A 23,719-nucleotide genomic window follows, 5' to 3' on the forward strand; every position below is an offset into this window, starting at 1 on the left:
CTGCCTGGGTAGTCCACTGACAAACAGTAATACACTCTGCCTGGGTAGTCCACTGACAAACAGTAATACACTGCCTGGGTAGTCCACTGACAAACAGTAATACACTCTGCCTGGGTAGATCACTGACAAACAGTAATACACTGCCTGGGTAGTTTACTGACAAACAGTAATACACTCTGCCTGGGTAGATCACTGACAAACAGTAACACTTTGCCTGGTTTCTAGGTTAACATTCCATCAGACCAACATGCCACCAGAGACACATAGGTCACACAGAGACATGGCACACAGATAAGCAGCCCCCTAAGGAGACATGCCACACAGATCAGCAGCCCCCTAAGGAGACATGCCACACAGATCAGCAGCCCCCTAAGGAGACATGCCACATAGATCAGCAGCCCCCTAAGGAGACATGCCACATAGATCAGCAGCCCCCTAAGGAGACATGCCACACAGATCAGCAGCCCCCTAAGGAGACATGCCACACAGATCAGCAGCCCCCATGGCACAGGAGACATGCCACACAGATCAGCAGCCCCCTAAGGAGACATGCCACACAGATCAGCAGCCCCCTAAGGAGTCATGCCACACAGATTAGCAGCCCCCTAAGGAGACATGCCACATAGATCAGCAGCCCCCTAAGGAGACATGGCACACAGATCAGCAGCCCCCTAAGGAGACATGCCACATAGATCAGCAACCCCTAAGGAGACATGCCACACAGATCAGCAGCCCCCTAAGGAGACATGCCACACAGATCAGCAGCCCCCTAAGGAGACATGCCACACAGATCAGCAGCCCCCTAAGGAGACATGCCACACAGATCAGCAGCCCCCTAAGGAGACATGCCACACCGATCAGCAGCCCCCTAAGGAGACATGGCACACAGATCAGCAGCCCCCTAAGGAGACATGGCACACAGATCAGCAGCCCCCTAAGGAGACATGCCAGATAGATCAGCAGCCCCCTAAGGAGACATGCCACACCGATCAGCAGCCCCCTAAGGAGACATGGCACACAGATCAGCAGCCCCCTAAGGAGACATGCCACATAGATCAGCAGCCCGCTAAGGAGACATGCCACACAGATCAGCAGCCCCCTAAGGAGACATGCCACACAGATCAGCAGCCCGCTAAGGAGACATGCCACACAGATCAGCAGCCCCCTAAGGAGACATGGCACACAGATAAGCAGCCCCCTAAGGAGACATGCCACACAGATCAGCAGCCCCTAAGGAGACATGCCACAGATCAGAGAAGGAGACATGCCACACAGATCAGCAGCCCCCATGCCAAGGAGACATGCCACACAGATCAGCAGCCCCCTAAGGAGACATGCCACACAGATCAGCAGCCCCCTAAGGAGACATGCCACACAGATCAGCAGCCCCCTAAGGAGACATGCCACACAGATCAGCAGCCCCCTAAGGAGACATGCCACACAGATCAGCAGCCCCCTAAGGAGACATGCCACACAGATCAGCAGCCCCCTAAGGAGACATGCCACACAGATCAGCAGCCCCCTAAGGAGACATGCCACAGATCAGAGCCCCCAAGGAGACAGCAGCAGCCCCCTAAGGAGACATGCCACACAGATCAGCAGCCCCCTAAGGAGACATGCCACACAGATCAGCAGCCCCCTAAGGAGACATGCCACACAGATGTGAACGCACACATACTCATCTGTTTGCTTAAACACACACATATTGAGATGAACATCCAACAGACAGGGTCTTCCATTTCGGCACACATTCAACCAGCTTGGATTCATGACATCAAAGCAGAACACGGATCTAATGTTCTAAATTAATTAACCTAATAGTGACGTCTCGTTTATTCGGATTCTCTTCTGAATACCAGAGTTCTATTACTCAATATATTGTACCTTACCCTGTGTGATGAGTATTATCTGTCTAAACCAACCCACAACATGTATCTCAATTTCAGAAGCATTGCTCAAAATCTAAATTGTCTATAAACATATCATGTTGCATAGCCTTGTTATTAACTCTCTTCCTTCCCTCCCCCCTCTCACTTATCTCTCACTCTCTTTTCTCTCTCTCTCCCTCCCACTTTTCTCTTCTCTGTCCCTCTCTAACTCTCTCTCTCCCTCTTTATCACTCTCTCTCCATCCTTTAAGACAAAAGGTCTATGTTTTGTGCTATGAATAAACTTCCAAACCCATCCCTCCTGTTTTGTTTTGATAGCCGTGGCCTTTGACCCTGCCGTTGGAATGTGCATGTGAGAGAAGATGGAGACAGATGGGGGAGAGGGGAGGGTTCTCCACACAGCGAAACCTGTCAACCGAAGAGCAAAATCACTGTGGAATCTGACCAAAGGGGCACTGAGCTGTATCAAATGGGTGTGTGTGTGTTAGTGGTGTGTTAGTGGTATGTTTCAGGGGTGGGGGGGGGGTTACATGGTGGATGTAATTAGAATGTTGTGACCAGTGACAAGCTATATTGTGGGGCCCCAGGCCTCTCTCCCCTCCCGGGCCCCTCTGGTACCCTCTGTTCAACCTCAGCACCCCTCCATGGCACCATGATGATGCACCACATCACATAGATGACTGCTGGTAATGTCTGCATTATCAGATTACTGAATAGCAGCTCAAAAGTAATGTCACCCTGACAGAGCTGTGTGTAAAGCAGGTCTGCAGGTTATAAACACAATGCCCACCCTCTATGCCCAATGCACGAGCACACACACACAATCCGTCTGTATGTGTGTCTCAGATGTACCCCCCCCCCCAGCCTGTTTGTCTCTGGTGTGTCTGTTTGTCCCACTCTATGCCAAGCACATCCACCCTCAAATCAAATCTGCTCTCAAAGGTCAGTAGCCCCCGACAGCACAGACACGCAGAGCCTCACAACACCTTGCCCCAAAACTCAACAGGCTCACTCATATCAGCCTGGATGTCTCACTCCATCTCACTCCTCACTCCCTCCTTTTCTCTCTCTTATTCACTTCTTCTCCCTCTCTCTCTCCCTCTCTCTCTCTCTCTCTCTCTCTCTCTCTCTCTCTCTCTCTCTCCTGTATGCAGTCTTCTCGCTCTGTCTCTCCTTCTCTGACTCTCTCTCACACACACACACACACACACACACACACACACACACACACACACACACACACACACACACACACACACACACACACACACACACACACACACACACACACACACACACACACACACACACACACACACACACACACACACACACACACACACACACACACACACTCTCTCTATCTCTTTCCTCTTCCAGCCTTAGAGGTAATAAGTCAATCAGGCAATCTCTGTTCGTCTTTCTACTGTACTTTTAATGCAGTCTTACAATTGATTTAATTAAGGCTGACCTGTGACCTCATTAACCTTGTCTGCTCTGTCTCCGTCTCTGTCTTTGTCTCTGCTGTGTGAGCCACAGCTTTAGACTGAGCGGTAATTGCACTCATCAGATTGACACACGTTCCTCCTTTCTCCTCTTCTCTAATCTCTTCAGTGTTACGCCATGTATATTCCCTTTTTACAAGCTGTGTGTGGGTGCATGCTTGCCTGTCAATGTGCTTGTGTGTATGTTTGTGTCTGACTGTGTGTTGATATATCACTTCCTATGACAAAACTTTCTTTCACTGGACATCTCTCTCAAGCCTCTGTGTGTCTGAAAAGGTCACCATATCTTCCTATCACTCTCTTTCCTGTCATCCCCCATCATGTCTAGCATGCTCTGCTGTCTGCATCTCCCTTTCCTCTGTCACTCCCTCCATCTCTCTCTCGCCTTCTTTCTCTGCTGTCTGCATCTCCCTTTCCTCTGTCACTCCCTCCATCTCTCTCTCGCCTTCTTTCTCTGCTGTCTGCATCTCCCTTTCCTCTGTCACTCCCTCCATCTCTCTCTCACCTTCTTTCTCTGCTGTGCTGTCTGCATCTCTCTTTCCTCTGTCACTCCCTCCATCTCTCTCTCACCTTCTTTCTCTGCTGTCTGCATCTCCCTTTCCTCTGTCACTCCCTCCATCTCTCTCTCACCTTCTTTCTCTGCTGTGCTGTCTGCATCTCTCTTTCCTCTGTCACTCCCTCCATCTCTCTCTCACCTTCTTTCTCTGCTGTCTGCATCTCCCTTTCCTCTGTCACTCCCTCCATCTCTCTCTCACCTTCTTTCTCTGCTGTCTGCATCTCCCTTTCCTCTGTCACTCCCTCCATCTCTCTCTCGCCTTCTTTCTCTGCTGTCTGCATCTCTCTTTCCTCTGTCACTCCCTCCATCTCTCTCTCACCTTCTTTCTCTGCTGTCTGCATCTCCCTTTCCTCTGTCACTCCCTCCATCTCTCTCTCACCTTCTTTCTCTGCTGTCTGCATCTCCCTTTCCTCTGTCACTCCCTCCATCTCTCTCTCACCTTCTTTCTCTGCTGTCTGCATCTCTCTTTCCTCTGTCACTCCCTCCATCTCTCTCTCACCTTCTTCCTCTGCATCTCTCTTTCCTCTGTCACTCCCTCCATCTCTCTCTCACCTTCTTCCTCTGTGTCACTGGTTCTATTAAAATATGTCTGTTATTTTCTCCCTATATGACTCTTGAACAAAAAGAGATGCTTGTATGTGTTTTGTTTGTGGGACGATAAGAAAATACTTATACTTATGCAAATGAGAGCGAGAAAAGCTTGAATTCATCATTTGCATATACTGTATGTGTGTAGTTGTGTGTCTGGTCCATGTTTGTGTGTGTGTGTGTGTGTGTGTGTGTGTGTGTGTGTGTGTGTGTGTGTGTGTGTGTGTGTGTGTGTGTGTGTGTGTGTGTGTGTGTGTGTGTGTGTGTGTGTGTGTGTGTGTGTGTGTGTGTGTGTGTGTGTGTGTGTGTGTGTGTGGCAGAAATGGTTTGGGAGTTTGCCCTACATTCTGTTCTAACCCAGTTCACTCAGCTAGAATGTTGTGCTCTCTGTCTCTCCCCATGGCACATCAGCAGAATTAGCCAAATGTGCCCAACTGAGCTCAGCACACCACTAAACTGTGTCAACTGAAGGGCAGCCATCCCTCCACACTCATACTCAGTGCAGCAACCTAGGACCTGCGTTAATGCGCCTGTGTGTGTGTGTGTGTGTTTGTGTGGTGTGCATGATTGTGGTTTGCTGTGATGGCCTTTCTTTGCAGTTCTTTACGTCCCCCTGCTGTCTTTGTTTGGTACTGTTACTGTCATTTGTCGCCCTACAAAATTACGCACAATGTCAAACGTGGATTCACACAATTAGGGCTCTATTTTCGGGTGGCGTTATGGCGGCGCTAGTGTTAAACTGGCACTTTCCAGCCCTCAGTTTCGGCAATTTACCTGTCTTATATCAGCTCGCTAGCGCTCAGAATGGCGGGTGGAAATATTTTTGCGGTGTGTCCTTAAAAAATTATCCAAAGTGCTAATTTCAGGCAAATCTGATAGAGATATTTAAGAACAACCAAATGCTGGTTTTATCGCTAACGCAGTTTGACAGCGAAGACGCCGCCTATCCAGCCGTGACGCACAATGCCCATATGCGCATGGAACTAGAGTAGCCTAATGTGCTTTTGGTGCCTGTTTAGAAACTTAAAAAACGATCGTTTTTTACCATTTCGTTTATTTTGATAAGAAAAACAAGCATAGCCTCCCCTCCTCTCAATTAAGGTTTTGTTTTTGTCTGCCCAAAGCAATCGCAAACGAGTCAAGACTGTCCAGAAAGGGTTTGGCTCCTGAAACCGCTTGGAAATAAATCTTAATCACCAAAGCTGTATTCAAATATCAAGTTTGAGAGGAGTATAACAGTGACCTCACATGTCCATCTATACATTTTAAGCAGGCCCACATTATTATAGCCATAGAGGTCCCGTTCCAGACGTTCGTAACCTCCCCCCTCCATGATTTACTCTGCGTCCATGCATATTTTTATTTCACCTTAATTTAACCAGGGAGGCCAGTTGAGAACAAGTTCTCATTTACAATTGCGACCTGGCCAAGATAAAGCAAAGCAGTTCGACAGATACAACGACACAGAGTTACACATGGAGTAAAACAAACATACAGTCAATAATACAGTATAAACAAGTCTATATACAATGTGAGCAAATGAGGTGAGAAGGGAGGTAAAGGCAAAAAAGGCCATGGTGGCAAAGTAAATACAATATAGCAAGTAAAACACTGGAATGGTAGTTTTGCAGTGGAAGAATGTGCAAAGTAGAAATAAAAACAATGGGGTGCAAAAGGAGCAAAATAAATAAATAAATTAAATACAGTTGGGAAAGAGGTAGTTGTTTTGAAACGATAGATGAGAATGTTTCTGCAACCTGTAAAAATGGCTTGTTTTCCCAAGCACATGTTCAAAACCCAAGCACTCCATTAGGCCTGCTTTAATGAAGGCCGGTTCACTTATGTATTTATTGTTGTTGTTGTTTAAAGACAATTATTTATTATTTTTTGTTTAATTGATTCACCTCCCTGGTTTTATGGTGACAACGTCTGTTGCGCGCTTGCAATGCAACTTCTGGAGATGTGTGAACACGATCTGATCTGTACAATGGTTCTGAGAAACCCTAGGCCTATTGGGGAGCAGTATAACGGTGGTTGGACATTCTCCCTTTCTATTTACATTCTATTTACATTGGATATTTATATATGTCCATGGGAAGCAATTATGGTGCCAGGAAGTGTATTTAGAAATGGCCTTTTTGAAACAAGTTGTTGTTTCGTTTTGTTTAGAATTTGAGTCAAATTATTCACTCGCTTTTTAGTTCATTTAATCGTTTATTTACAGTTTATTTACAACATTTGGAATTTCCATGCTCAGCCATAATGCAATTTGCAGTAGGCCTAGCTCCTATATCCATGTGAATTATATGTATATATTAGAACAATGAACAATGAGGATTGCAAACACGTTCAAGTTAACATATTTAGCAAAGATGGGATAGGTCTACATTTAGTTATTTTGTTTCTGTAAACTGTGTAACAAACTATAACAAACTATAAATGGAATTGCTATTCATTCCAATACATACAATACCTTAAATACACAACTTGAAGCAACCACATATTTTGCCATGGAGCACATTCTGATTGGCCAGTGAGGGGCCAAGCCTCGACACACCCACAACTTGTTTATTCATCAAAACCCAGATCTTTCCACCAACGCCAGCATCTTGACTGATAAATATGCTTGTGAAAATAGCAAAACAAAATCTGACACTCTGCTGAACCTTTTTTTATTCAACTAGGCAAGTCAGTTAAGAACAAATCCTTATTTATAATGACGGCCTACCATGGCCAAACCCTAACCCAGACGACATTGGGCCAATTGTGTGCCGTTGGATGTGACTCCCATTCACGGCAGGTTATGATACAGCCTGGAATCGAACCAGGGTCTGTAGTGACGCCTTTAGCACTAAGATGCAGTGCCTTAGACCACTCGGTAGCCGTAAGAACCTATAGCGACCGGTGCTTAGATTGCCAATTGTGTTAGATTTGTTAAAATAGCCCCTAGTGTCATATACTGTAGATGTAGTGCACATGAGTTTGGTGGAACATTAATTGGGGAGGATGGGATAGTGGTAATGGCTGGAGCAGAGTTGGTGGAATGGTATCAAATACATCAAACACATGGTTTGATGCCATTCCATTTGCTCAGTTCCAGCCATTATTATGAACGGTCGACCCCTCAGCAGCCTCCACTGATGTAAGGGAGATTGGGGTAAATTGAGCCAAAGAGGTAAGTTCAGCCACCCTTGTTTCTGGGAAACCATGCACAAAATGAATCGTTTAAACAAATATTTAGGAAGAGGTCATCATTTCGTGGAATCTGTGACGGAAGAAACCACATGGAAAAAGTGCTAAGCAAGTTAGGTCCTCAATTTTTTTTTTATCAAGTCAAATGAATTTATTGTGTTAGAGGTTTCATGATGCTTGTTTCTAAACCAAAGTAGATACTTTTAAGATTGTTCTAAACATCAGTTGGGATCTCTATAAGCTTCAATATGAAGTCCTAAACCTAGCATGAAAGTGCATCCTTTTAGCTTTGTAACCTAATAGTCTAAAAGTTTGCCTTGGGGTAAGTTGAGCCATTGGCCATGGGTTAAGTTGAGACAATTGTTTAGCCAATGGCAAGTTGAGCAAATTGAAGTGTTTTCTTCCCAGGCATAATGCAAGGCATTATTTCTGGAATATGAGGTAGCAACAGGGCCTGGCATATGTTAAAAAAATGTTTTTAAGTGTTTCTTAGATGCGTTTTTCTGGATTTTTGTTGTTGTTATTCTGTCTCTCACTGTTCAAATAAACCTACCATTAAACTTATAGACGGATCATTTCTTTGTCAGTGGGCAAACGTACAAAATTAGCAGGGGATCAAATACTCATTTCCCTGTAAATGTGGTGGTTCGCACTTTCAGTGTTGTGCAGATGCTGCTATCGATCCGCGATTTCTAATTTAGGTAGGTTTTAATAGTCACAGTGGGAACAACATTCGCTATATACTTCCATGGATTCCGATTGGTAAAACCAGTGTTGAATAGACCTTAGCACGGGTACTTCTTATTTGAGTTTTTGCCTATAGGAAGGGATGAGCAAAATGGAGTCATGATCTGATTTGCCAAAGGGAGGGCGGGGTAGGGCATTGTAGGCATCCCGGAAGTTGAAGTAGCAGTGGTCGAGTGTTTTAGCGGCGTGAGTACTCCAGTCAATGTGTTGATAGAACTTCGGTAGCTTTTTCCTTAAATTTGCTTTGTTAAAATCCCCAAATACAATAAATGCGGCCTCAGAATTTGTGGTTTCCAGTTTGCACAAAGTCCAGTATAGTTCCTTGAGGGCCATCGTTTTATCGGCTTGAGGGGGGAAATACGCAGCTGTGACTATAACCGAAGAGAATTCTCTTGGGAGGTAAAACAGTCTGCATTTGATTGTGAGGTATTCTAGGTCGGGTGAACAAAAGGACTTGACTTTCTGTATGTTATCACAATCACACCATGTGTAGTTCATCATGAAACATACACCCCGACCTTTCTTCTTCACGAAGACTTCTTTATTCCTTTCTGCGCAATGTACTGAGAACCCAGCTGGCTGTATAGACTGGGACAGTATATCCAGAGAGAGCCATGATTCCGTGAAACAGAGTATGTTACAGACCCTGATGTCTCTCTGGAAGGAGATCCTCGCCTTGAGCTCATATACTTTATTGTCCAGAGACTGAATATTAGCAAGTAATATACTCGGAAGCAGTGAATGGTGTGTACGTCTTCTGAGTCGGACTAGAAGTCCACTCCGAATAACTCTTCTCAGCCGCCGGTGTCTTGGAGCAGCCTCTGGGATAAGTTGAATTCCCTGGGGGTAAGAACAAAGGATCCAATTTGGGAAAGTAGAATTCCTGGTCGTAATGCTGGTGAGTTACCGCCGATCATCTTAAAGTTATTTCCGTCTGTATGTAATAACACAAAAAATAACTCACAAAAAAAAACTTGCTTCTGGCTTAGGAGCTAGAAGCAGAGCTGCCAGGTCTGTCGGCGCCATCTTGCGATGACAATGCCCCCGTGTACAAAGTGAGGTCCATACAGAAATGGTTTGTCAAGATCGGTGTGGTATAACTTGACTGGCCTGCACAGAGCCCTGACTGCAACCCCATCGAACACCTTTGGGATGAATTGCAACGCAGACTGTGAGCCAGGCCTAATCACCCAACATCAGTGCCCAACCTCACTAATGTTCTTGTGGCTGAATGGTAGCAAGTTCCCACAGCAATGCTCCAACATCTAGCCGAAAGCCTTCCCAGAAGAGTGGAGGCTGTTATAGCAGCAAAGGGGGGGACCAACTCCAAATTAATGTCCATGATTTTGGAATGAGATGTTCGACGAGCAGGTGTCCACATATTTTTGGTCATTTAGTGTATGTAGATATCGTTTTATGGAAAGAATACTCTATTTCCCTTGACAGGGTGATGCTGAATGTAAAAACAATGGCTCAACTTACCCCACTCCCCTACTAAATAATTGATACACAATTGTGTGTAAGAGCATCGAGTTTACCCACAGCTTTCAAAATAGGTTTCAGGCATAAGTCACAAAAACAGAGAGAGATTGGCAGGCACTGTGAGGGAGATAGGGACATAAAGAGTGAATGACAAACAGAGATAGAGAGACAGAAAAGAGACAGAAAGGGCCAAGAAAGAAACTGAGAGATTTATATCAGCCGCTCAACCGGCAGCCGTTCGGATTCTATGACAGCCGGTCACCTGGCAATGGCATAGACAAAAGCTTGGTAACCTTGGCAACCAGATGTGTCTGTCTATCAGTCTGAGAGGAAAATTGGTAGGGGGTGATGAAGAGTGTGAAACAGAGGGGTCGAGAGGGAGAGAGACAGGACTCACAATTAGAAAACACTTCAGTTAAAAATGTACAACAAAACAAAGCCATCTCTTCAGGTCCACCTCTTCAGCCTCTCTCTCTCTCTCTCTCACACTCAATTTTTCTGATAGGTTCTTTTTCGATTACTGAAGGGGCTGTGTTTGTTACACTGCTGCAGGCTGGAGATGTCCGGTCTGAGTGAACATTTTTAATGTTTGATGAGACAAATCATCCTTGTGGGGATGATTGGCATGGAATCCGTTGAACAAGCAGCCCAAGGCAGAAAGACGGGAACAGACACACAGGTTTCTTTCTGCCCTGTGTTTGAATGTGTCTTTGTCTATAGTAGATTAGTCTGTCTATTTGCCGGATGGGCCTGTCTAGGTAGATCTGTCTGTTCTTATGTCTGTCTGTCTGACTGTCTGTCTATATCTCTTTCTCTGTCAGTCTCTCTCAGCCCCTTGGAACAACTGTATTCCCACTGCTCTGCACTTTGCTTCAACCCCACAGTCATTTCCTGTATATATTGCTAATTCATGGTCTCTAAATCATTGTACCTATCTTCAAGTAATGGTGGTGCTTTGGCCTTAAAACGTACAACACCTCCAGAGGATTTAGTACAGTGGCAGGATTTAGTACAGTGGCAGGATTTAGTACAGTGGCAGGAGATGCAGTGAGAAAACTGTGACCTAAAGCACTTCACTAAAGTTTCTATTACACTCAGAGACTGGAGATGTCTCACACAGATAGTTAAACAAGTCTTGAAAGAGAGAAAAGAAAGAGAAAGAGAGAGACAATATTGGAAAAGAAAGAAATGACATTTTCTCTCTGCTTCACTTCTTTGCTCTCCTTATCTCACACTCGAGAGTGATTATTTACTGTTGGGCAGAAAAAGACTGCATTTCTCACAGGGCTGAGAGAGAGAAAGAGAGAGAGAGAGAGAGAGAGAGAGAGAGAGAGAGAGAGAGAGAGAGAGAGAGAGAGAGAGAGAGAGAGAGAGAGAGAGAGAGAGAGAGAGAGAGAGAGAGAGAAATAACTTAACAAAGCAGAGAGGAATAAAAGAGAGAGAATACATTGCATGGAGGGAAAGTGTTCATTTCTTTACAGTGCTTATCCACACAACAATACAAGTAGCAGACAGGCGAGAGAAAGAGGGGGGAAGCGGGGGAGGTGGATGTCAATATTTGTCCTCTAGTTCTACTGGTGGTGACAGACACATTACACAGTGTCTGAAGCCAATTCAATAACCCAGTAACACACACACACACATAAATACACACAGCCATGTATGCACACTCGCTCGCTGTCACACATTCCCACACACACACACACACACACACACACACACACACACACACACACACACACACACACACACACACACACACACACACACACACACACACACACACACACACACACACACACACACACACACACACACACACACACACACACACACACACACACACACCGTTGCCATGCCCTCGCCTGCCTGTACAGTCTGTGAAAGAGATTCTTTGAGGATGACCTCCACCAAACAATACCTGTGGAGGAGGAAAGAGGAATCCTGCTAAAATGAAAATACAATTTTAAAAGCATTGAACCATCTCTTAGAAGGAAGTAATATCGTATAAAACCTACTGTATTTCTTTCCACAACCACTACCCATGTCAGATTGAAAACAGAGACTTACTGAACACACATACATGTACAGTATGGAAACACACTTCAAATCTGTACTTCAAAATCTATGATACTCCCCCACTTAACATACTGCTTGACTAGTTGGGCCCAAGCTTGCTGTACACCATTAAGACCTATTCAGTCTGTCTACAAACAGGCTCTCAAAGTGCTTGATAGGAAGCCCAATAGCCATCATCACTGTTACATCCTCAGAAAGCATGAGCTCCTGAGTTGGGAAAATCTTGTGCAATACACCGACGCATGTCTTGTATTCAAGATCCTAAATGGCCTGGCTCCTCCTCCTCTCAGTATTTTTGTTAAACAGAAAACCCAAATATATGGCAGCAGATCCACAAGGTCTGCCATGAGAGGTGACTGTATAGTTCCCTTAAGGGAAAGCACCTTTAGTAAATCCGTTTTCTCTGTGAGAGCTTCCCATGTCTGGAATACACTACCATCAGACACGCATAACTGCACCACATATCACACTTTCATAAAATGCTTGAAGACATGGCTAAAGGTCAATCAGATTTGTGAACATGGTCCCTAGCTGTGTATTGCCGCTTTCCATGACTGTTGTCTGTAGCTTGTGAGGTGTGGAAACACTGTTGCTTTTATGAATTTTGTCTTGCTGCTTTTTGTTCTATGTTGCTCTGTCTGTATGCTACGTCTTGCTTGTCTTATGTTGCTCTGTCTGTATGCTACGTCTTGCTTGTCTTATGTTGCTCTGTCTGTATGCTCTGTCTTGCTTGTCCTATGTTGCTATTGTTTATATTGTAATTGTTTTAATAACCTGCCCAGGGACTGCAGGTTGAAAATTAGCCGGCTGGCTAAAACCGGCACTTTTACTGAAACGTTGATTAATGTGCACTGTCCCTGTAAAAATAAAATAAACTAAACTCAAACACACTCTCACTCGTACTGTGTAATCATCTCTCTCTATTTTCTCCCTCTCTTTCTTGCTCTGTCACACACTGTCAATTCAGTAGAAACTCATTTCTCACCATCAACAAAGCAGTGTCCACCTGTTCAGTTCTCTATAATTGATATAGGTTCAGCAATTAGAGTCTCTTGAACAATTAACACAGACAGGGGGAGATCCACGTGCAAATCGGAGTGCACATCCTACAACCATGCCCTCGGTTCATTTAGCATCATTATGGAGGCCCTGCGGCCATATTGTTCCGGGGGAAGAGTCGGCTGTCTGATGTATTTCAAAGGATATGTTTGTGTTTAGAGGGGGTGTGTGGCTGAGGGTGAAAAGAGAGGGAAAGGGGCATGGGGAAGACTAGAGCTTTCAGCCAGCCAATGATTATTAGCATCTCCTCTGGCATCTCGCTTCACTGAGAGCACATTTGTAGAGACATTAGAGCGCTCCTCCATATAGTACAGTACTTGTGTTAATGGAATTACACCCCTATGAAGCCAATTAGTAGAAGCAGCATGTACACGAAAACTGTGTGTGTGTATGTCTGTGTCCCCATGAGGACAAGGCTATTTTAGGCTTAGGGGTTAGGGTTAGAATTAGGGTAATGGTAAGGGGTTAGTGGTTAGGTTTAGTGTTGGGTTTAGGGTTACAGTTAGGGGTTAGGGAAAGTAGGATTTTGAATGGAAATCAATTTTAGGTCCCCACAATGATAGAAGAGAAAAACTGTGTGTGTGTATGTGTGTGTGTCCATGGGCGTGTGTGTGTGCGTGCATGTGTGTTATGACGGAACTGATTCGTAGGGTGATGAGTACAATGAGTGTGGCCCCTAAGGAGTCCAAAAGTATGATGGGGTCTGACGACCATACTGGCAGAGAAGGAAGAAAAAAAAAGAAGAAGACTGCACTAGACCCAGTCAGGCATCACAATGCCCGCCCCCGGCTCATTGCAACCAATTACACACTTCTCTGCAACATGAAGAGATTTGGCCTCTGGATTAATCGGACCAATTGGAGGTCTGTCCCCAGTACTAATGGGGCCAATTAAACCAGCACCTGGTTTATGGTTACTAATCAGCCTGTTAGGACTCTTCATAGGCTTTTTTCACCATTTACTGACTCCTACAGAAAGGTCAACGTTACTTGTCAAATGGAGAGTGTCAGTGCTTGACATCCTCGCACAACACCAAAGGCCATGCCTTGTTAAATATCATTACGCAACTAGCAGTCAGGAAGTGGTTCTGCTCTACCATCCTGTAAAGGGTAATGGTGATGATGATGAAAAGCACTGCAGAGGAAGACTGTGTGAGGAACAACATTAAAGGGCAACAATATGCACGAGGCTCCATTTTAGCTAAAGCGAAGTGACAGCTGAGAATATATGAGATTTGTGCTGGATGTGCTGAAGTGGATGCCGGCAGATCCAGATTTGGACGGTGGTTGAGTCAATCCCCAGCAGACACAGATCTGGTCTGGCTTTACGGACCTAATTAAATCAAACATCATTTTGTGAATGCTGCTGTCAAATGTGTCCATGAGGATTTTTGGTCAGAGTGACTCGAATGAGAAGAAAACATTGAGATTGCTAGTGTTGTTTCAGGGCGTTTTGTTTCAAAGGACGCAGGAAGAGAGTGTGTGCATATCTGTATGTATGCTGGGTGGGTATTTAGGTGTGTGTGTGTGTGTGTGTGTGTGTGTGTGTGTGTGTGTGTGTGTGTGTGTGTGTGTGTGTGTGTGTGTGTGTGTGTGTGTGTGAGCGGGCATCTACGAGTACCTCATCTGACATTGGTATGTATATCATGAGGACATATTTTTCCTCTCTAACCCCCCATTCAGCTATGCATTATTCATTTATATGTGTGATTTCTGAGGTGTCACATGGGTATGAATTATAGATTATTAGGAGAAGTATATTAATAGAACACAAGAGACACAGAATAAATGTTTCCAGGTTGGATTTGAATATCCAAACACTCCATATGACCTCACTGAGGTGTTGAATACCATATGACCTCACTGAGGTGTTGAATACCATATGACCTCACTGAGGTGTTGAATACCATATGATCTCACTGAGGTGTTGAATACCATATGACCTCACTGAGGTGTTGAATACCATATGACCTCACTGAGGTGTTGAATACCATATGACCTCACTGGAGACCTGAGGTGTTGAATACCAGGACCTCACTGAGGTGTTGAATACCATATGACCTCACTGGAGGTGTTGTCAGGACCCGGTTACGAACTCGGGTCTCCGAGTAGCAGTCAAAAACTGAGCCACTAATAGTCGGCAGAACCCAGAAGATGATGCAGACGCAGCAGTACTTGAGACGGTGTTTTAATAAAGTAAAAAGGGAAAGTACTTCATGCAAAAATATAAATCCACAACGTCAAAAGTAATTCCAAGACAAAAAGGTAATCCTCCAAGTGAAAAGGTAAATCCACAAGGTGGTACGTACAGCAGGAAAAAAGCCTCAAAAGATAATCAAAAATAAATAACCGAGAACAAAAACAGAGTACCACAAGAGAGTCCAACTGGAGTAACAAATGTTCACAGCATCGCTGGGGCTGGGTACTAACATTCAAACACAGAGCAAAGAACTGAGGAAAACTAAGGGTTTAAATACAATCAAGGGAAACGAGGCACAGGTGCAAATAATAACTGGAAACAAGGGAAAACAAAAGGGTCAAAAAGCACAATGTGGGCATCTAGTGACCAAAACCAGAACAACCCTCAAATCCTGAAGGTGTTGCATACCATATGACCTCACTGAAGTGTTGCATACCATATGACCTCACTGAAGTGTTGCATACCATATGACCTCACTGAGGTGTTGCATACCATATGACCTCACTGAAGTGTTGCATACCATATGACCTCACTGAAGTGTTGCATACCATATGACCTCACTGAGGTGTTGCATACCATATGACCTCACTGAGGTGTTGCATACCATATGACCTCACTGAAGTGTTGCATACCATATGATCTCACTAAGGTGTTGCATACCATATGACCTCACTGAGGTGTTGCATACCATATGACCTCACTGAAGTGTTGCATACCATATGACCTCACTGAAGTGTTGCATACCATATGACCTCACTGAGGTGTTGCATACCATATGACCTCACTGACGTGTTGCAAGACCTCACTGAAGTGTTGCATACCATATGACCTCACTGAAGTGTTGCATACCATATGACCTCACTGAGGTGTTGCATACCATATGACCTCACTGAAGTGTTGCATACCATATGACCTCACTGAGGTGCTGCATACCATATGACCTCACTGAAGTGTTGCATACCATATGACCTCACTGAAGTGTTGCATACCATATGACCTCACTGAAGTGTTGCATACCATAAGACCTCACTGAGGTGTTGCATACCATATGATCTCACTGAAGTGTTGCATACCATATGACCTCACTGAAGTGTTGCATACCATATGACCTCACTGAGGTGCTGCATACCATACGACCTCACTGAAGTGTTGCATACCATATGACCTCACTGAAGTGTTGCATACCATATGACCTCACTGAAGTGTTGCATACCATATGACCTCACTGAGGTGTTGCATACCATATGATCTCACTGAAGTGTTGCATACCATATGACCTCACTGAGGTGCTGCATACCATACGACCTCACTGAAGTGTTGCATACCATATGACCTCACTGAGGTGTTGCAGATCTCACTGAAGTGTTGCATACCATATGACCTCACTGAGGTGCTGCATACCATACGACCTCACTGAAGTGTTGCATACCATATGACCTCACTGAGGTGTTGCATACCATATGACCACTCACTGACCTCACTGGTGTTGCATACCATATGACCTCACTGAGGTGTTGCATGACCTCACTGAGGTGTTGCATACCATATGACCTCAGTGAGGGGTTGCATACCATATGGATGGAATGGAATATATGGAATGGTTCCATTAATTCCATTCCAGCCAATACAATGAGCCCATCCTCCAACACAGTGCATTCGACCCCTTGACCTTTTCCACATTTTGTTACGTTACAGCCTTATTCTGAAATGGATTAAGTCGTTTATTTTCTCATCAATCTACACACAATACCCCATAATGACATAGCAAAAACAGTTTTTTGGGGGGAAATTTATAAAAAATTCAGACCCTTTGCTATGAGACTAGAAATTGAACTGCATCCTGTTTCCATTGATCATCTTTGAGATATTTCTACAACTTTATTGGAGTCCACGTGTGGTAAATTCATGATTGGACATTATTTGGATATGCACACACGTCTATATAAGGTCACACAGTTGACAGTGCATTTCAGAGCAAAAACCAAAGCATGAAGTTGAAGGAATTGTCCATAGAGATCCTGCAGAATTGAAGGTCCCCAAGAGCACAGTGGCCTCAATCATTCTTAAATGGAAGAAGATTGGAACCACCAAGACTCTTCCTATAGCTGGCCACCCGGTCAAACTGAGCAATCAGGGGAGAAGGGCCTTAGTCAGGGAGGGACAAAGAAAACGATGGTCACTCTGACAGAGCTCCAGAGCTCCTCTGTGTAGATGGGAGAACCTTCCTGTAGGACAACCATCTCTGCAGCACTCCCCAATCAGGCTTTTATGGTAGGGTGGCCAGACGGAAGCCACTCCTCAGTAAAAGGCACTGAATACTTTCCGAATGCACAGTAGCTCCTCCTACCAGCCTCCTCTGGTCTCTTTGTATCTGTCTCTCCCACTGACTGTCTTCTTTGTGTACATGAATCATTTAAACAGGCCAGTCACTGTGCCTTTTGGAGAAAAAAGAAGAGCTGTCCCTAGACATGACATATTCTATTAAAAATGTTTTAGTCTTTTTCATCGGATGCTTTGGAAATACACCAACACACACACACAGTCTCATTCTCTCACACACACACGCACACACACAATCTCTCTCATGTGAAATCACACACATTTTGGGATGAATCCTAACCCCACACCACCACTGAGTACTGGGAGATGGGACATGAGCGAGTGAAACTGATGCTGTGGCTGGTCCCGTGCTGGGAGAGGGAGGTGTTTGAGCATGCAGGTCACCCGGGGGTCCATAGGGGCCCAGCCCCAGTGTGTGTCTGCTGTGAGGCTAGCAGCTCCCGCCCCTTACCCCTCACCAGCTCATCTCTCCTTCGCCTTTAGGAAAGAGCTGCAGGGATGAAACACAACTGAAGCTTTTGAAAAAAGGACTTTGAAATATGAACGATCTCAGCAGACTTGTTTGAAATATGGGTTTTGAAATGAAAACGAAGGATGGGTAATACTTGCCTAGAGTAGCCTGGTCTTCTATGAGAGAGTCCTACACTCTTAGAAAAAAAAGTGCCATCTAGAACCTGAAAGGGTTCTTCGGCTGTTCCCATAGGAGAACCTTTGAAGAACCATTTTTGGTTCCAGGTAGAACCCTTTGATTACAGGTAAAAACCATTTTGGGTTCCATGTAGAACACTTTCCACAGAGGGTTCTAAATGGAATCCAAAATAGTTCTACCTGGAACAAAAAAGGGTTCTCCTATGGGGACAGCCAAAGAACCCATTTGGAACCCTTTTCTCTAAGAGTGTATGAGCCCTGTACAGGGGTCTCGTTCACATATTTATATTTAGACATTTATCAACTGTTAAATGAGATATGATGGGTTCTGTGAAAGCAGAAAGAGGCACCGTGAATCTCAATCCCCACAGTGGCCATAAATCCCCACAGTGATCATCAATCCCCACAGTGATCATCAATCCCCACAGTGATCATCAAAGAACCTTCATGAAAATAGTTAGATATGCGTTCAACAATGAACACAGACTGTGTTTCTGCGACAGGATGGAGCAGCTTTGATGAAATCCCACAGGAGGAACTGTACCTCTCTGATGGGTGCCGGATCAAGGCTTCTGTTATGAAATACGGTCATCCTCAAGAGGATTTCAATGTCATTTGTTTTATTTCCTGAGCCATAAGAAAGTTCCCTTCAGCCTGGGGAAGGGTTGCACTGCGAAAAAGCCACAGCTGTGAAAGGTGAAACAGGTATACAATAGACAGAAATTCAGACTGGTGTCTGATTACTACTTCAAGGGACAACACTACAGTAAGAGCCTTGAAACACTTTGAAGATAATTCGAACTGTGATGACCTACTGTGAGTAAGATGGCGCCAGAGCAGAAGGCAGACGTTTTACGTGCCCCCAACCGATTGTGTTTTTTTGTTTGTTTATTTGCATTGTTTGTAACTTGTATTTTTACTCTTTTTGTACATAATGTTGCCACTACCGTCTCTTATGCCCGAAAATAACTTCTCGACATCAGGACTGAGATTACTCACCACGCACTAGCAGAATCCTTTTTCTTCTTTCACGACTCTGACGAGCCCGAGGCGAAGGGCATACAGCTCCCTCTCGGGAACAGGCTCTGACCCCAGTGATCTGTGTGAAGAGAAGGCGGAGAAAGAGAGCCTAGAGAGCGGGCTGCCTTCTGAGATGTCGGAGGCGATCGAATAAACCCCCACTTCCCTCAATTCTGCTAGCAAACATGCAATCTTTGGACAACAGAATGGACAAGTTACTGGGAAGATTAAACTACCAACGGGACATTAAAACTGTAGCATCTTGTGCTTCATGGAGTCGTGGCTGAACGACGACAATATCAACATACAGCTGGCTGGTTATACGATGTACCGGCAGGATAGAACAGCGGTGTCTGGTAAGAAAAGGGGCGGCGGACTATGTATTTTTGTAAACAACAGCTGGTGCACGATATCTACGGAAGTCTCAAACTATTGCTCGCCCGAGGTAGAGTTTCTCAGACCACACTACCTCCCGAGAGAGTTTTCATCTATATTATTTGTAGCTGTTTACATACCACCACAGTCAGAGGCTGGCAGTAAGATAGCATTGAATGAGCTGTACTCCGCCATAAGCAAACAAGAAAACGCTCAACCAGAGTCTGCGCTTCTAGTAGCCAGGGACTTTAATGCAGGGAAACTTAAATCAGTTTTACCAAATTTTTATCAGCATGTTAAATGTGCAACCGGAGTTAAATAAAACTCTGGACCACCTATACTCCACACACAGAGATGCATACAAAGCTCTCCCTCACCCTTCAATTGGCAAATCTGAACATAATTCCAACCTCCTGATTCCTGCTTACAATCAAAAATTAAAGCAGGAAGCACCAGTGATTAGATCAATAAAAAAGTGGTCAGATGAAGCAGATGCTAAGCTACAGGACTGTTTTGCTAGCACATACTAGAATATGTTCTGGGATTCCTCCAATGGCATTGAGGAGTACACCACATCGGTCATTGGCTTCATCAATAAGTGCATTGATGACGTCGTCCCCACAGTACATTCCCCAACCAGAAGCCATGGATTACAGGCAGCATCCGCACTGAGCTAAAGGCTAGAACTGCCGCTTTCATGAAGCGGGACTCTAACCCGGTAGCTTATAAGAAATCCTGCAATGCCCTCCGACGAACCATCAAACAGGCAAAGCATCAATACAGGACTAAGATCAAGTCATACTACACCGGCTCTGACGCTCGTCAGATGTGGCAGGGCCTGCAAACCATTACAGACTACAAAGGGAAGCACAGCCGAGTGCTGCCCAGTGATACGAACCTACCGCACGAGCTAAACTACTTACTATGCTCGCTTTAAGGCAAATAACACTGAAAAATGCATAAGAGCACCAGCTGTACCGGAAGACTGTCTGATCACACTTTCTGCAGCCGATGCGAATAAGACCTTTAGACAGGGCAGACAGATTAACATGGCATGTACTGCGAGCATGCGTTGACCAACTAGCAAGTGTCATCATTGACATTTTCAACCTCTCCCTGCCAAAGTGTTTTTAAAAATATTTGTTTTATTTTACCCCTCTTTCTCTCACCAATTTCATGGTATCCAATTGTTTAGTAGCTACTATCTTGACTCATCGCTACAACTCCCGTACGGGCTCGGGAGAGACGAAGGTTGAAAGTCATGCGTCCTCCGATACACAACCCAACCAAGCCGCACTGCTTCTTAACACAGCGCGCATCCAACACGGAAGCCAGCCGCACCAATGTGTTGGAGGAAACACTGTGCACCTGGCAACCTTGGTTAGCGCACACTGCGCCCAGCCCGCCACAGGAGTCCCTGGTGGGCGATGAGACAAGGATATCCCTACCGGCCAAACCCTCCCTAACCCGGATGACGCTAGGCCAATTGTGCGTCGCCCCACAGACCTCCCGCTCGCGGCCGGTTACGACAGAGCCTGGGCGCAAATACCAACATGTTTTAAGCAGACCACCATAGTGCCTGTGCCCAGGAACACGAAGGTAACCTGCCTAAATGACTACAGACCTGTAGCACTCATGTCCGTAGTCATGAAGTGCTTTGAAAGGCTGGTAATGGCTCACATCAACACCATTATCCCAGAAACCCTAGACCCACTCCAATTTGCATACCGCCCAAACAGATCTACAGATTATGCAATCTCTATTGCACTCCACACTGCCCTTTCCCACCTGGACAAAAGGAACACCTATGTGAGAATGCTATTCATTGACTACAGCTCAGCGTTCAACACCATAGTACCCTCAAAGCTCATCACTAAGCGAAGGATCCTGGGACTAAACACCTCCCTCTGCAACTGGATCCTGGACATTCTGACAGGCTGCCCCCAGGTAATGAGGGTAGGTAGCAACACATCTGCCATGCTGATCCTCAACACTGGAGCCCCCCAGGGGTGCGTGCTCAGTCCCCTCCTGTACTCCCTGTTCACCCACGACTGCATGGCTAGGCACGACTCCAACACCATCATTAAGTTTGCAGACGACACAACAGTGGTAGGTCTGATCACGGACAACGACAAGACAGCCTATAGGGAGGAGGTCAGAGACCTGACTGGGTGGTGCCAGAACAAGAACCTATCACTCAGGAGACTGAAAAGATTTGGCATGTGTCCTCAGTTCCTCAAAAGGTTCTAAAGCTGTAACATCGAGAGCATCACTGCCTGGTATGGCAACTACTCGGCCTCCGACAGCAAGGCACTACAGAAGGTAGTGCGAACGGCCCAGACTGGGACCAAGCTTCCTGCCATCCAAGACCTCTATAAAAAGAAGAAGGCCCTAAAATTGTCAAAGACTCCAGCCACCCTAGTCATAGACCGTTCTCTCTGCTATCAAATGGCAAGCGGTACCGGAGCGCCAAGTCTAGGTCCAAGAGGCTTCTAAACAGCTTCTACTCCCAAGCCATAAGACTCCTGAACATCTAGTCATCTATTTGCATTGCCCCCCCCCCCCCCCCACTTGACTCTGTACCGGCACCCCCTTGTATATGTTGTTCATTTTTACTGCTGCTCTTTAATTTACTTGTTACTTTCAACCATATTTTTTTTAAACTGCACTGTTGGTTATGGGCTCGGAAGTAAGCATTTCACTGTAAGGTCTACACCTTTTGTATTCGGCACAATAGCTAATAGCATTTGATTTGTCCTGTAATACTATCCCACTGGGCACAGATATCAATTCAACTTCTATTCCACGTTGGTTCAATGTCATTTCATTGATTCAGTGGGATGGGTCTCTGAGGAGAGCAGGTTCATACTGCCTCAGGATGTTTACTTTCATTTGTAATATTTACTCAGATTTACTCAGATTATCCCTAAAGTGGGCTGGTGTCTGAGGAGTTTGGCCCATTAAAAAAAAAATATTGCACATGGATTTAGAATATAAACTTCAAAATTAGTTTATGTGAGTTCATACGAAGCCCAAATGAAAGCGAAAAGCTTCAGCACCAGAAACCCACTCACCAGTTCCTCTCCAGAGATGTCTGCATATTACATCAACATTAGCCAGCTGCTATTGGCTGTGGGCTGGGTCACAAGTATTGACCATATTTCAGTCTGCTACACTGACCCTCTCCTCTCCTCCCATCCCCTCTCCTCATATCCTCCCATCTGCTCTCATTCTCCTCTCTCCTCTCCTCACATCCCCTCTCCTTCTCTTCTCCTCTCTCCTCCCATCCCCTCCTCCTCTCTCCTCTCCTCCCAACCCCTCTCCTTCTGCTCTATCCTCTCCTCTCATCCCATCCCCTCTCCTTCTCTTCTATTTCCCTTCTCCTCCCATCCCCTCTCCTCCTCTTCTCTCCTCTCCTCCCATCCCTTCTCTCCTCCCACCCCCTTTCCTTCTCCTCTCCTCCCATCCCCTCTCCTTCTCCTCTATTCCCCCCTCCCAACCCCTCATTCTCCTCTCCTCTCTCCTCTTCCCCATCCCCACTCCTTCTCTCCTCTCCTCCCATCCCTTCTCTCCAGGGGGATAGGAGGAGAGAAGATGGGAGAAGGAGAGGGGTTGGGAGGAGAGGAGAAGAAGAGGGGATAGGAGGAGAGGAGATGGGAGAAGGAGAGGGGATGGGAGGAGAGGAGAAGTTGAGGGGTTTGGGAGGAGAGGAGATGGGAGAAGGAGATGGGATGGGAGGAGAGGAGAGAGCAGAAGGAGAGGGGTTGGGAGGAGAGGAGAAGGAGAGGGGATAGGAGGAGAGGAGATGGGAGGAGAGGAGATGGGAGAAGGAGAGGGGATGGGAGGAGAGGAGAAGGAGAGAGGATGGGAGGAGAGGAGATGGGAGAAGGAGAGGGGAGGAGAGGAGATGGGAGAAGGAGAGGGGTGGGAGGAGAGGAGAATGAGGGGGATGGGAGGAGAGGAGAGAGCAGAAGGAGAGGGGTTGGGAGGAGAGGAGAAGGAGAGGGGATGGGAGGAGAGGAAATGGGAGAAGGAGAGGGG

The 23,719-nt window shown here is 45.6% G+C and overlaps 1 protein-coding gene across 1 annotated transcript in view; it reads left to right on the forward strand.

The window, feature by feature from the left end:
- Positions 1-681: 681 nt before the first annotated feature.
- Positions 682-23,719, forward strand: part of LOC124006863 (early nodulin-75-like) — an 87,666-nt gene continuing 64,628 nt past the window's right edge. The window contains exon 1 of the mRNA XM_046317054.1: positions 682-1,684. Coding sequence (XP_046173010.1) covers positions 682-1,684 — 1,003 coding nt within the window. The remainder of the gene's footprint in view (positions 1,685-23,719) is intronic.

Source organism: Oncorhynchus gorbuscha, linkage group LG20 (assembly GCF_021184085.1).
Source record: "Oncorhynchus gorbuscha isolate QuinsamMale2020 ecotype Even-year linkage group LG20, OgorEven_v1.0, whole genome shotgun sequence".
Taxonomy (NCBI): domain Eukaryota; kingdom Metazoa; phylum Chordata; class Actinopteri; order Salmoniformes; family Salmonidae; genus Oncorhynchus; species Oncorhynchus gorbuscha.